General features: G+C 43.4%; 1 protein-coding gene across 4 annotated transcripts in view; it reads right to left on the bottom strand.

Moving 5' to 3' along the window:
* The window catches only part of acox3 (acyl-CoA oxidase 3, pristanoyl), a 149,137-nt gene that overhangs the window by 110,328 nt on the left and 22,765 nt on the right, over nucleotides 1-16,044 (bottom strand). For all 4 annotated transcript variants that reach the window (XM_059964889.1, XM_059964891.1, XM_059964888.1 and 1 more), the window contains one exon: nucleotides 209-439. In XM_059964889.1, the coding sequence (XP_059820872.1) occupies nucleotides 209-439 (231 nt within the window). The remainder of the gene's footprint in view (nucleotides 1-208; nucleotides 440-16,044) is intronic.

Genomic DNA, 16,044 nt, shown 5'->3' with positions numbered 1-16,044 from the left:
TGACCCCAAATCTTCACCCTCTGTATAACAAGAACACCCACTTCACCCTCCATAACAATGCCAACCTCTGACATTCCCTTTACTCATTGGCTGAAGCACTAACTTGCGTCATTTTTCCCTCTGGACACAATGCGGCTTAAAAAAAAAGCTGCAGCCATGCTTTTTATTCTTGTACATGCAGAATAACAAATTATTCCAGTCTACTCACGTGATTACTTAGAGTGTTCATGCCCATGAGTGACAGGTCATACATATTTAAAGATTCAACAAATGCAAGAAACCTCAGAGGGTTTTGAGACGCTTCTTCTAAGGTGCAAAAGTCATATTCAAACAGTCTTTTGTAGCGAAGGAAAGTCAGCTCTCGATATTTTTCCACAGAGAGATCTTCAGACTGATGAGCAAAAAGTGGATCATTTTCTAGAGCTCTAAATATTTTTTTCTATTTAATGGAAAAAAAGGAGAACAAAATTTTAATATTATTCAAGCAGATATAATAGATTAGTAAAAAATTAATTGTTTCTTTTACCATTTCAATGCAAACCCAGCTTGTACCACATGTTTCTGCTTATTAACACTTACTCCCAATTAATGAAGAGCTTGTAAAAACTAGAGAGGTACAGGTATATTGTTAATATCTGAGGACAGAAAGGTGGTAAATGGAATTATTCTGCAATGCCTTCAACAAATGATTGCTCCTGCACAGAACAGATAAGCTACCTTAAGAATAATCATTCAGAGCTAATCGAATAGAATACTTCCCTCTATGCCAAGTTTATCAATGAAGAGAAAGCCTTCGATAGCTTAAACAGAAACACCCAATGAAAGCTTATGAAACATTATGGAATACCACAAAAATTTATCAATATCATCAGGAAATTGCAAATCAGGGAGGTCAGGTTAAATTTCTATGGGTTCCAGCTCATGTAGGGGTGAAGGGCAATGAGAGGGTGGATGAGTGGGCAACGAGGGCATTAAAGAAAGAAAATATAGAAAAGCAGAGGTTAAGTGTGTAATCTGGGAAAAAAAATCAACCAAATGTGGCAAGAAAGAAGGGTCAGAGAGGGGAAGGGAGGCATTTATATCAAATACAAAACAGTGTTACCAGTACTAGGGTAGGCAGTGCATACAGAAGAGAGGAAACTGTGTGGACTAGGTTAAGGCTGGGGCACTGTGCACTAAACATTGAAAATGATAGGGAAACATCAGACAGGACTGTGTGCGGAATGTCAGGAAGAGGAGTCAGTAGAACATGTAGTTCTGAGTTGCAGGAAGTATGGGATACAGAGAGAGATGATGAGAATTAATCTAAGGGAATTGGGGGTGCAGGAATTCACATTAAAAGGGTTGCTGGGCATGGGTGAGAGAGTACAGGTCAGGGTACTTATAGTTTTCTTAAGGGGTACAGGGGTTTACTATAGGATAAACAGAAATAGGGTACTGTGTTGCCTTTGTAACCCCCTGGGTCGCCTCAGGCTCGCTCAGCTTATTCTCGTCTAGGGGGAGCAGCCTTCGGCCCCGCCAAACTGGGTAATCAGCTGGTGTGGATGCTGTGTGATGTCCCCGCCTCGCCCAAAAACAGACAGTACACCATAAGCGATTAAATGAGTACAATTTATAAAGGTTACTATAACTAAGTGATTAATAACGATACAGTATATATGAAGAGAAAAAAATAAAGAAAAGGCGCCAAACTTCGTGCACAACTGTTGGAGCTCAATTACTGAAGTCTTCTGGCCACCATTCGATCCCCTCCGAACTCCTCGACTCGCAGCTCAGGACCCTCTGAGTGGTCAACCAAGCACATCTAGCTTCATCCCCCCTCCTCGGACCCCCCTTTGGGGTCCGATCCTCGCCCAGCTTACAGCATTGCGTTCTCTCTCTCGACCCCCTCGCGCCGATCTCCCAAAAGCCCGCCAACCAAAGCTTACAGACTCAGAAGAAAGAACATTAATCCCCATTTGGTTTACAAAGGAATACCATTCTCGTTATCAGTAAATTGTAACAAACAAGCTTCCAGCACTCTCTCGCAACAAAGGAACATTCCTGCTTTTAACAAAGAAACCCTTTCCCAACAGTACCAAAGAAAAAAAAAGAAACCCCCTTTACACTCTCCCTCCACCAAATAAAAGTCATGTCCTCATGACTACTAAATAACTCGCTACCTTTCCTGCCAACACACCGTAACCCAAGCACAAACAGTGACATCTCCTCCCCACACAGTAAACCTCACGCCCTGTTCCTCAGGCGCTACTTAGGCCAACTATCTGGGAGTTCCCTAACCCTTCTGAGGCCTCCGTACCCCCTCACCTAAACCCTTCAGGCTCGGACACAACTGGAGATACCTTGGGCCCACTACCAACTCTTCTCTCAACCTCTCACTCATGTCCCACACTGCACACAGCTAACTCTCCCCGCTACACCTGACTCAATGGGAGAAGGGCCAAAGGTCTCTTCCTCAATCGAGGGAAAGTCAGCAAAAGGCAGCATGTACCACACACCCAGCACATCATCCATCGAGTCTGTATTCTTCCTCATTTCTGTGATTGGTAGCTGCTGTTTGATCTTCTCCAAACGGAAACACGTGGCCTGCACTGCTCCCGTAGTCTCTTCAGCCTCCTGTTCAGTATTCACTGCACTTCTCTCCAGCTTTTTCTTCCTCATGACTTCTTCCAGATCAACTTTCAGGTTTTACACTTCATTTGAACTGTCGATGGTCATCTTCAGGTTCCCTTCAAGCTTCCGCTTCTCTCTTCTGAGATTTGTCTGTAATTTCTTCACCTCCGCAAACTCCCCTCTCCGGGTTCTCAGTTTGCTATCACCCTCAGTCAGACAACTTTCTTCATTCTCTCCAACTTGTAAGTCTTCCGAATGGTTCCAGATCACTTTCTCCAGTCTCTCCGTCTTCATTTCAAACTTGATTCCGTAGAGACAGTCACTCACAAGCTGCAACCTTCGCCAGCCCTGGCACGTGTCCAGAAAACACTTTAACTCGGTAGTTCTCAGCTGCTCCTGCAACGACCTCACTTCATATTCTCCTGAGGCAAATCCAAATACCAAGAGATCATCCACATACACCAAAACTCCAAACGCCTCCACATCCCCTATGGTCTTCCACCTGCCCCGCAGGAAGGTTGCAAGGGCTCCAGATATGCCCTGTGGCATCTTTTCGGACCCGAAGACTCCTAGGGAATTTATAACGGCCGTCTTCTCCTTGTCGGCCCCACTCATCAGGATCTGGTAACATCCACTCCTCAGATCCAGCACCTTAAACCACATTGCACCACTCAGATAGGCCATCGCCTCTTCAGCCCTCAGGGCCATATTCTGGTCACTGACAGTGCGCCTCTTCAACACACTATAATCCACACACACGCTGCCTACGTCTTCCACGGCTGTAGGGGCCAGTCGCCGCAACCTCTCTCTCTCCGAGGTGTCTTCAGCAGTCAACTCCCCTCCCTCATGGTATTTCGCAGCGTCCACTAAGAGGGTCTCACCCTCAGATACTTCCCCCAGGCCGTACCACCACTGGCTCCTGTTTGAATTCGGTATCAGCCCAATGCTGCTACACAGGTGTAAAGGGGTTTTTTTTTGGTACTGTTGGGAAAGGGTTTCTTTGTTAAAAGCAGGAATGTTCCTTTGTTGCGAGAGAGTGCTGGAAGCTTGTTTGTTACAATTTACTGATAACGAGAATGGTATTCCTTTGTAAACCAAATGGGGATTAATGTTCTTTCTTCTGAGTCTGTAAGCTTTGGTTGACGGGCTTTTGGGAGATCGGCGCGAGGGGGTCGAGAGAGAGGACGCAATGCTGTAAGCTGGGCGAGGATCGGACCCCAAAGGGGGGTCCGAGGAGGGGGGATGAAGCTAGATGTGCTTGGTTGACCACTCAGAGGGTCCTGAGCTGCGAGTCGAGGAGTTCGGAGGGTCCTGAGCTGCGAGTCGAGGAGTTCGGAGGGGATCGAATGGTGGCCAGAAGACTTCAGTAATTGAGCTCCAACGGTTGTGCACGAAGTGGTTTGGACTTTGATAAGTTTGGCGCCTTTTCTTTATTTTTTTCTCTTCATATATACTGTATCGTTATTAATCACTTAGTTATAGTAACCTTTATAAATTGTACTCATTTAATCGCATATGGTGTACTGTCTGTTTTTGGGCGAGGCGGGGACATCACACAGCATCCACACCAGCTGATTACCCAGTTTGGCGGGGCCAAAGGCTGCTCCCCCTAGACGAGAACGAGCTGAGCGAGCCTGAGGTGACCCAGGGGGTTACACCTTTATGGCATTTGTTTAGTTTATTATATTTTCGCTTTAGTAATTCGTTTGTTATCGTTTTCTAGTTAAAGTTAAGATTGTTTAAAGTAAATTCGTTGTCTGTGATGTATCGCGGCAGGTGATGAAGTCACACCCGGTTTCGCCGCGTCTTGTGGGAAAATACCGGTTTGGAGAAACGGGAAGGAGGGGGCTCACATGTGCAGGATCGGCGCGAGAAAAGTTTTCTTTCTACACACTAGGAACATCAGTGAAGCAATGCCCTAAGTTCATGAGATAATCAATATGTTGAATTAAAAATGTTAAGGCTGATTCTGTTAAAAGTAATGACGGTTGATAAGGTTTATGTTTTTGTTATTTAAAGAGTTGCGGATCGTTTGTGTTGAAGTGTATTTAAAGCAGATGATGGCGTAGGTAGATTCTGACTGTATGTTGCACTTTAATGTAATAAGTTGTTGTAGTTTTACTTTTGCAAGTATTTATGATGTAAATGTGATATCAAGAAGGAAACAAATACTGTATATATTTTGTATTGTTTTATCAACAGTTTTGACCATACGTTAATGTGGAAGAGTGAACAGTAAACGGTTAATCTTACTGGGACCGCCTCATTGATTGGTTTATGCTTGTTGTTTAGTTAAGAGTTCTTTTACACCTGTGCGGGAACACTACAGATACTAGGATGGCCAAAGATGGGAGGATAAAGTGTAGGTTAGGGTATGTGTATGCATGTGTGTGTGAGATTGGGTGAAGGGATTTGGAATGTAAGTCTATTGCACACTCCAGAGCAGAAGGTGGCGGTAATGCACAATTAAGCTGGGTGCCAACCGCCGTAAAACAAGACAGAGAGAGGGAGAATATCGTCAGGAATTTCTACAACATGTCATGCAAAGTCATACATGTGGGAAACTGTCAGACAGCTTCAATGTCAACACTGCGGTGAAGCAGTGATGTTTGACGGCTCCTTTCCTGTTCCTGTTGGCAATAGACTGAATTATGAAACGGAAAAGTGAAAAACGAAATGGGATTTGATGGATTATGTGGCAGCAATTTGATGACCTAGAGTTTGCAGATGACATCTCTCTGGTGTCCAGCTTTAACCAACAGATGCAAGAGAAATCTCATATCTCAGAGATATGACCTGGAAGAAGTGACTTGCATTGTCTGTCTTGGAAGTATCAAGAGTATTCATGGTGGAATGGATGAGGATGTCAAAGCCAAGGTTAACAATGCCAGAGTAGTTTTCAACATCCTGAAGACCGTGTAGACATCCCGAGTCATGTCATGGAAAAATAAAATTAGAATCTTCAACTCCAATGTTAAATCAGTGCTCATATATAGATCTAAAACCTGGAGAATAACAACAAAGGCACTATAAAAACAGCAGGCTTTCATCAACAAGTGCCTGAGAAGGATCCTAAAAATCAAATGGACTGACATGTTACTGCTCAAGCAACAAAGACAAGATTTTTTTTTTGTTTTAACAACTTTGATTTCTCTCATCTAGTTCAGTACATAAAGGCTGCTATTTTCTTACCCACAATCCTTTCCATCCTTCGCGCGCATGCCCTTAACAGGAAAAGTGCGTGCCAACTAAATACTTACATAGTCTAAATGAACAGAAGTCAACAGACAAAGCAACCAACCAACTGTGGAAAAACACCAACAAGGAATCCACAGAGATACAGATTCACTACACTAATGGAAATTAAAGTGGATTGGTCACACTTTGAGGAAGCCAACCGACATCATCACCAGATAGGAATTCCCTGAAGAAAAAAGGTTGTCCAAGGAACACATGAAAGAGACACATTGAGGCCGAAATTAGATGATGGGAACACTCCTGATCCACTCTCGAGAAACTGGCTCAGATCAGAGGACGATGGAGACAGGAGCTCGTCGATGGCCGATGCTCCACTGGGAGTTAATGGCCCAAGAAGAGGAAGAAGAACCAAAAGCTTGATTTAATTTATTTTTATTTCCAAATTTCTCCTCAAGTCTTTCTCACCCAGTGTCAGCAATTTGATCCTTTCCATCCTTTTAACATGAAATACTTGTATTCCACCAATTCTGACCTTTTGATATCACCAGAACACAAACACCTAACCAACAGGCACAAGACCTTCAGCTTCTCTACTTCCCTTTTATCCTTTCATTAAAAGCATAAAGCTGTCCTCTGTGACCATGCATTTGGTTATCTGGCCTAACGTTCCCATGTGTGTATCAGTGTCAATTTTTCTTTGAGAATGCTTCTCCCACCTTTTCTTTTGTAAAAGGTGCAACATACAGTGAATTGAAGTTGGTATTGTGAGGTTAGTCAAGATGGGGACGTCAAGGATTTTGACCCAGCACAAGCGGGAATTACAAAACATTTGTGAATCGGGATAGGGTGCCACTTGGGAGAAATTAAAGAGTAGTCTTCCCATGCACCTGACTCACTTCCTTTTCTGAACAACACAGAGCATAATTTTGGAAGGTAGCACAAAAAACTCAGTGAGCTCTTACAATGACCTCATGGATGGCAACCATGACATCTTTGTGTGAAGAAAGTGAATGTTAAAATGGTGCTGCTAATCAAGGGCTTTCCCATGGCATACACAGCTGGCTTGGTAGTAGGCGGCAGATAGTGGTAATGATCAGCTCGGACACTGGTGACAGGCAACGTGCCACATGAACTGATGCTGGGTCTCTGCTGCTTGTCATATATATCAATGATTGAAATATCGGTGACAGGATTTTAAAGTTTGCAGGTGACAGCAACATTAGTGGTGTCGTAGACAGTGAAGGAGGTTGTCTAAGGTTACATCCAAGATATTGATCAAATGCAAAAGTGAGCAAAGAAATGGCAGATGCTATTTAATTTAGACACGTGCAAAGTGAAGCATTTACGGAATTAAACTGGGGCAGGGCAAATACAGAATTAAACTGGGGCAGGGCCCTGAGGAGTGTTGTTGAACTGAGAGATCTTTGGTTACAAGCACATTTTTTTCATATTTTTCCGAAAGTAACATTATGGGGGAGAAGTTATTTTACAAGCTTCTTTTCGACAGTCAGGACTCTGAGTACAAGATTTGGGATGCTTTGTTACAGTTGTCTAAGATATTGCTTAGGCTGCAGTCACACTATCAGAACGATGTGATGAAGCCTGAGAAGGTAACTCAGCAGTCAGTCCGGACATCAGAAGTTTGGAAAGGGGGGGGGGGGGGGGCTTCAACCAGGTCTACCGCTCCAGGATAAAAAGCCAGAGAGGTTCACGGCAACATGATAGAGCTTTGACCAGCGACCAATCAGCGTTTGGGATTAATTAGTAAAATGAAATTAAAGGAAGGCAGGGGCAAGTGCAGCAACTGACGTCTGAATGGACATAGTCGTAGTGGTGATCTTAAGGCTTCAGCTCTTCAAGGCTTCATCCAAGAGAGGCTTCCCTCACAGAAAGCAAAGGAAAGGCCAGGCAGGATTGTTGAACGCTCCTCTTTCGAGAAGTGGGAATACAGGGAGATCTCCAGTATCCCTGATCAATAGACAATAGGTGCAGGAATGGGCCATTCAGCCCTTCGAGCCAGCACCACCATTCACTGTGATCATGGCTGATCATCCACAATCAGTACCCTGTACCTGCCTTCTCCCCATATCTCTTGACTCCACTATCTTTAAGAGCTCTATCTAACTCTTTCTTGAATGTATCCAGAGAATTGGCCTCCACTGACTTCTGAGGCAGAGCATTCCACAGATCCACAACTCTCTGAGTGAAAAAGTTTTTCCTCAACTCCATTCTAAATGGCCTTCCCCCTATTCTTAAACTGTTGCCTCTGGTTCTGGACTCCCCCAACATCGGGAACATGTTTCCTGCCTCTAGCATGTCCAATTCCCTTAATAATCTTATATGTTTCAATCAGAGCCCCTCTCATCCTTCTAAATTTCAGTGTATACAAGCACAGTCGCTCTAATCTTTCAACATATGACAGTTCCGCCATTCCAGGAATTAACCTCGTGAACCTACGCTGCACTCCCTCAATAGCAAGAATGTCCTTCCTCAAACTTGGAGACCAAAACTGCACACAATACTCCAGGTGTGGTCTTACCAGGGCCCTGTACAACTGCAGAAGGACCTCTTTGCTCCTATACTCAACTCCCCTTGTTATGAAGGCCAACATGCCATTAGCTTTCTTCACTGCCTGCTGTACCTGCATGCTTGCTTTCATTGACTGATGTACAAGAACACCTAGATCTCGTTGTACTTCCCCTTTTCCTAACTTGACACCATTCAGATAGTAATCTGCCTTCCTGTTCTTGCCACCAAAGTGAATAACCTCACATTTATCTACATTAAACTGCATCTCCCATACATCTGCCCAAACACCCAACCTGTCCAAGTTATCCTGCATTCTCATAACATCCTCCTTACACTTCACACTGCCACCCAGCTTTGTGTCTTCTGCAAATTTGCTAATGTTACTTTTAATCTCTTCATCTAAATCATTAACGTATATTGTAAATAGCTGCGGTCCCAGCACCGAGCCTTGCGGTACCCCACTAGTCACTGCCTGCCATTCTGAAAGGGACCCGTTAATCCCTACTCTTTGTTTCCTGTCTGCCAACCAATTTTCTATCCATTTCAGTACCCTACCCCCAATACCATGTGCCCTAATTTTACCCACTGATCTCCTATGTGGGACCTTATCAAAGGCTTTCTGAAAGTCCAGGTACACTACATCTACTGGCTCTCTCTTATCCATTTTCATAGTTACATCTTCAAAAAATTCCAGAAGATTAGTTAAGCATGATTTCCCCTTCGTAAATCCATGCTGACTCGGACCGATCCTGTTACTGCTATCCAAATGTGCCGCTATTTCATCTTTTATAATTGACTCCAGCATCTTCCCCACCACTGATGTCTGGCTAACTGGTCAATAATTCCCTGTTTTCTCTCTTCCTCCTTTCTTAAAAATTGGGATAACATTAGCTACCCTCCAATCCTCAGGAACTGATGCTGAATCTATAGAACATTGGAAAATGATTACCAATGCATCTACGATTTCTAGAGCCTCCTTCTTAAGTACCCTGGGATGCAGACCATCAGGCCTGGGGGATTTATCAGCCTTCAGTCCTATCAGTCTACCCAACACTATTTTCTGCCTAATGTGAATTTCCTTCGGTTCCTCTGTTACCCTAGGTCCTCTGGCCACTATTACATCTGAAAGATTGTCTGTGTCTTCCCTAGTGAAGGCAGATCCAAAGTACCTGTTCAACTCGTCTGCCATTTCCTTGTTCCCCATGATAAATCCACTCATTTCTGTCTCCAAGGGCCCAACTTTGGTCTTAACTAATTTTTTTCCTTTTTACATACCTAAAGAAGCTTTTACTATCCTCTTTTATATTCTTGGCTAGCTTACCTTCATACCTCAGCTTTTCTGCCCGTATTGCCTTTTTAGTTATCTTCTCTTGCTCTTTAAAAGTTTCCCACTCCTCTGGCTTCCCGCTCATCTTTGCTATACTTCTCTTCTATTTTCATACTGTCCTTGACTTCCCTTGTCAGCCACGGTCGCCCCCTACTCCCCTTATAATCTACCTTCCTCTTTTGAATGAACTGATCCTGCACCTTCTGTATTATTCCCAGAAATACCAGCCATTGTTGTTCCACTGTCATCCCTGCTAGTGCGCATCCTTCCCGTCAACTTCGGACAGCTCCTCATGGCTCCACAGGCCCCTTTGTTCAACTGCAATACTGACACTTCCGATTTTCCCTTCTCCCTCTCCAATTGCAGATTAAAGCTGATCATATTATGGTCATTACCTCCTAATGGCTCCTTTACCTCGAGTTCCCTTATCAAATCCCATTCATTACACAACACTAGTTCAGAACTGCCTTCTCCCTGGTAGGCTCCAGTACAAGCTGCTCTAAGAATCCATCTCGGAGGCACTCCACAAACTCCCTTTCTTGGGGTCCAGTACCAACCTGATTTTCCCAGTCTACCTGCATGTTGAAATCCCCCATTACAACCATAGCATCACCTATGCGACATGCCAATTTTAACTCTTGATTCAACTTGCACCCTATATCCAGGTTACAATTTTGGAGCCTGTAGATAACTCCCATTAGGGTCTTTTTGCCCTTAGAATTTCTGTTCTATCCATACTGACTCTACATCTCCTGATTCTGTGTCACCCCTCGCAAGGGACTGAATTTCATTCCTCACCAGCAGAGCCACCCCACCTCCTCTGCCCACCTGTCTGTCCTTTCGATAGGACATATACCCTTGAATATTCATTTCCCAGCCCTGGTCCTCTTGCAGCCATGTCTCTGTTATTCCTACAACATCATACTTGCCAATTTCCAACTGAGCCTCAAGCTCACCCACTCTATTTCTTATACTTCGTGCACTATACTGAATTATATTGATCACTACAACTGTGAGAAGTTTCTAACAAAATGTGCTGAGTTGGAGCTGGAGCTGGATGAACTCCAGATCATTTGGGAGGCTGAAGGGGTGATAGATAGGATTTATAGAGGGTTAGTTCCACCCAAGGCACAGGACACAGGAGACTAGGGGACAGTCAGGAAGGGGAAAGAGGTTAAGGGGCCAGTGCAGAGTACCCCTGTGGCCATCCGATCAACAACAGGTTTATCACTTTGGATACTGTGGGGGTGGGGGGGGGGGTGAGGGAGAATGACCCAACAAAGGAAAGTCACAGTGGTTGGTCTCTGGCACTGAGTCTGCCTCAGTGACTCAGAAGGGAAGAGGCAGTTGTGGTGATAGGGGATGGGAATGGATTGGAGGTTCTGTGGGGAAGAAAGAGATTCCCGAATGGTATGTTGTCTCCTGTGTGCCAGCGTCTTAACATTCTGAACTAGGAGGGTGAATAGTCAGAGGTCGTGGTCCCATGAAGGTACTAATGACATGAGTAGGACGAGTGACGAGGTTCTACATAGGGAGTTGGGTGCCAAGTTAAAGGGCAGGACCGCCAGGGTTGTGATCTCAGGATTGCTACTCATGACATGTACCAGTGAGGCTAGAAATAGGAAGATTATATGGTTTAATATGTGGCTAAGGAATTGGTATAGGAGGGAGGGCATAAGATTTTTGGATCACTGGTCTCTTTTCCTGGGAAGTTGGAACTTGTAGAGAAGGGATGGTTTGCATCTGAACTGGTAGGGGACCAATATCCTACCGGGAAGGTTTGTTAATGCTGCACAGTGGAGCTTAAACTAGAAATACAGGGGGATGGGAACCAGAGTGCTAAAGCAGTTAGTGGAGAGGTTGTGGAGCAGATGTTGGTAAGACTCAGACAAAGTTAGGAATCAAAAGCTTGAGCATGATGCAACAAAATTGAAAAGGGTGAATATAGGACTGAAGTGTTTTATCTGAATGGGTGCAGTTTATGGAAAAAGGTAGATGAACTTGCAGCACAGTTGCAGATTGGCAGGTATGATGTTGTAGGCATCACTGAATCATGGCTGAAAGAAGATAGCTGGGAGCTTAATGTCCAAGGATACACATTGTATCTAAAGGAAAGTAGGAAGGCAGAGGGGGCAGTGTTGCTCTGTAGGTAAAAAATTAAATCAAATCCTTAGAAAGTGGTAACATTGAGCTGGAAGGTGTTGAATCGTTGTGGATAGAGCTAATAAACTGCAAGGGTAAAAAGACCCTGATGGGAGTTGTATACAGACCTCCAAACAATAGTAAGAATGTTGCCTAATAATTACAATGGGACATAGAAAATGCACGCCAAAAGGGCAATGTTATAATAGTCATGGGGGACTTCAATATGCAGGTTAATTGGACAAATCAGGTTGGTGCTGGATTACAGGAGGGGGCATTTCAAGAGTGGCTACGCAATTTTTTTTAGAGCAGCTCGTGGTTGAGCCCACCAGGGGATCAGCTTTTCTGGATTACGTGTTATGCAATGAACCAGAATTGATTAGAGAGCAAAGGTAAAAGAACCCTAGGGGGAAAATGATCATAATATACTCAAAGGCAACACAAGTAAATCTGCAGATGCTGGAAATAAAAAAAAACCCAAAATGCTGGCAGAACTCAGCAGGCCAGACAGGAGGGTGATGAAGGTTTTCGGCCCGAAACGTCGTCACTACCTCCCCCCATAGATGCTGTCTGGCCTGCTGAGTTCTGCCAGCATTTTGTGTTTTTATAATATAATCAAGTTCACCTTGAAGCTTGTGGGGAAGCTGAAGTCAGATGTATCAGTCTTACAGTGGAGTAAAGGGAATTACAGAGCCATGAGAGAGGGGTTAGCCAGAATTGATTGGAAAAGAACACTGGCAGGGATGACGGCAGAGCAGCAAAAGCTGGAATTTCTGGAAGCAATTTGGAAGGCACAGGATATATACATTCCAAAGAGGAAGAAGTATTCTAAAGGAAAGGTGACACAACCATGGCTAATGAGAGGTCAAAGTCAACATAAAAGCCAAAGAGAGGGCATATAATACAGCAAAAATTAGTGAGAACCTAGAGCAGGCATGGGCAAACAACGGCCCGCGGGCCATATGCGGCCCATTAAGCATTTTAATCCGGCCCGCAGAACTTGATGAAATTATATTAATAAACCTTGTTAACGTTTTTTCCCCGCAATTCTGGCGTTTTCCCAATAGATGACGCACTCTATATATATTGACCTCTGTTGAGGTGCAGTGTATTACTCCACATTTGCGCTTTACTCTTTGTTCGGCGCGACCTATTTGTGTGAACCGGCGTTCAGCGTCATGAACATCAACAAAGCCAGCCAAAGATCCAAGTTAACTGACCAACACCTCAGATCCATCCTGAGAATTGCCACAACAAAACTAAATACAGACTTTGATGCGCTGGCTAAAAAGGGAGACCAACAACACTGTTCCCACTGAAATTAAAAATAAGTATCCTCGTTGTGTTATGTAAAAAATGCATTTGAAAATATTTTTTTTCAATAAGCCTTACATGTTACATGTCATTTCTGTTAAGTGATGGATATGAGTAGTGCGCAGGTGCACGTATGTTCTCAAAATAAAAAATGCGCTCCAGATCAAATAACGCGCTCCGCATACTGGTGCGCTGTCACTGTTCTGTCTTTGTGCTGGTCGTTGTTGAGTTTTGGCACAGGGGACAATTGAATAAGAAGGAGCAGGACAAGTAGACCTGCATCTCCTACCGTTTTTGAAATAAAGACAGTCAGAAGGAGAGTGATGATGATAATATCTTGAAGGATAACAGAATTTTCAGTGCTTTAAAATAATAACTGTTACTATTAAAAAAGCTGTATTTTATTCATTTAATTTTCAGTGTTTTAAAAGTCATTTCAATAAATAGCTAAATACCATGGGACTTCAAAGACAGATATTTTGTTGTAATGCATGTGTTCATTTTCAATTGAAATTAAAGCACATGTTTTCTACATATCCCATGATATTTTATTTTCTCTTATGAGGTGTATTCCTAAAACACTCCGTCCATCTGCTCCTGGTCTGGCCCCCCTGTCAAATTTTAGAACCCTTTGTGGCCCTCAAGTCAAAAAGTTTGCCCACCCCTGACCCAGAGGATTGGGAAGCTTTTAAAAACCAACAGAAGTCATAAAGAAGGTAAAGATGGAATACAAAAGTAAGCTAGCCAATAATATTAAAGAAATCAAAAGTTTCTTCAGATACATGAAGTGTGAAAGAGAGGCGAGAGTGGATATTCGACTGATGAAAAACTATGCTGGAGGTAGTAATAGGGGACAATGAAATTGCAGATGAACTTAGTAAGTATTGTGCAATAGTTTTCACTGTAAAAGACACTAGCAGTATGGTGGAAGTTCCAGGTGTCAGGTTGCACGAAGTGGGTGAAGTTACCATAAATTCAGATTCTCGAACACTGGAAAATGTCACTCTACTCTTCAAGAAGAGAGAAATGCAGAAGAAAGAAAACTCCAGGCCAGTTAATGATTGGGATGATGTTGGAGTTGATTATTAAGGATGAGGTCTCAGGGTACTTGGAGGCACATGATAAAATAGGCTGAAGTCAGCATGGTTTCCTCAAAGGAATATCTTGCCTGACAAAGCTGTTGGAATTCTTTGAATAAGTAACAAGCAGGATAGACAAAGGAGAATCGGTTGATGTTGTATATTTGGATTTTCAGAAGGCCTTTGACAAGGTGCCACATGAGGCTGCTTAACAAGCTACACGTCCATGGTATTACAGGAAAGATTCTGGCATGGATAACACAGTGGCTGATTGGTAGGAGGCAAAGACCGGGAATAATGGGAGATTTTTCTGAGTAGGCTGCAGGTGACTAGCGGTGTTCCACAAGGGTCTGTTTTGGGACCGATTCTTTTTATTTTATATGTCAATGATTTAGATGATGGAATTGGTTGCAAAGTTTGCAGATATGAAGATAGCTGGAGGGGTAGGTAGTTTTGAGGAAGTAGAGAAGTTACAAAAGGATTTCCACAGATTAGGAGAATGGGCAAATAGATGGAATACAGTGTCAGTAAGTGTACGTTCATGCACGTTGGTAGAAAAAATGAAAGGGTTGACTATTTCTAAAGGGAGAGAAAATACAAAACACTGAGGTGCAAAGATGCTTGTGAGTCCTTGTGCAGGATTCCCTAAAGGTTAGTTTGCAGGTTGAGTCAGTGGTGAGGAAGGCAAATGCAATGTTAGCTTTCATTTCAAGAGGACTAGAATATAACACAAGGATATAATGTTGAAACTTTATATAGCACTGGTGAGGCCTCACTTGGAGTACTGTAAGCAGGTTTGGGCTCCTTCTCTTGGAAAGGATGTGCTGAAACTGGAGAGGATTCAAAGGAGGTTCATGAAAATGATTCCAGGATTGAATGGCTTGTCGTATGAAAAGCTCTGGATCTGTATTCACTAGAATTCAGGAGAATGAGGGGTGATCTCATTGAAGCCTATTGAATGGTGAAAGGCCTTGATAGAGTGGATGTGGAGAGGATATTTTCTATACTGGGTGAGTCTTAGACCAGAGGACAAAGCCTCAGAATAGAGGGGCATCCTCTTAGAATGGAGATGAGGAGGAATTTCTTTAGCCAGAGGGTGATGAATCTGTGGAATTCTTTGCCACAGACAGCTGTGGAAGCCAAGTCTTTATGTATATTTAAGGCAGAGGTTGATATGTTCTTGACTGGTCAGGACACAAAGGCAGGAGATTGGGACTGAGAGGAAAATTGGATCAGCCATAATGAGCAGACTCGATGGGCCTAATTCTGCTTCTATATTTTATGATCTAATCCAGAGAGGCTACAGAAAAAAATCATAAAGATGCTAATGCAAAGACGGAGTGTAGATACTGTAAATCTAGAGCAACACACACAAAATGCTGAAGGAACTAACCAGGTTATCCAGCATGCTTCCTGGATATCATCAGGATATCTCTTCCCGCCACTACAGATATTTATACTGCATGCTGCATCCGCAAAGCAAACAGCATTATGAAGGACCCCACGCACCCCTCATATAAACTCTTCTCCCTCCTGCCATCTGGGAAAAGGCACCAAAGCATTCAGGCTCTCACAACCAGACTATGTAACAGTTTCTTCCCCCAAGCTATCAGTCTCATCAATACCCAGAGCCTGGACTGACATCTTACTGCCCTATTGTCTTGTTTATTAATTATTGCACTGCCTGCACTGTTTTGTGCACTTTATACAGTCCTGGGTGGGTCTGTAGTCTAGTGCAGTTTTTTTCTGTGTTGTTTTTTTTATGTAGTTCAGTCTAGTTTTTGTACTGTCATGTAACGCCATTGTCCTGAAAAAACGTCTCATTTTTACTATGTACTGTAT

This window comes from Hypanus sabinus, chromosome 3 (assembly GCF_030144855.1).
Source record: "Hypanus sabinus isolate sHypSab1 chromosome 3, sHypSab1.hap1, whole genome shotgun sequence".
Classification (NCBI taxonomy): Eukaryota; Metazoa; Chordata; class Chondrichthyes; order Myliobatiformes; family Dasyatidae; genus Hypanus; species Hypanus sabinus.
Note: the sequence above shows the minus strand (reverse complement) of the source record. Positions and strands in the feature narration are given on the sequence as shown.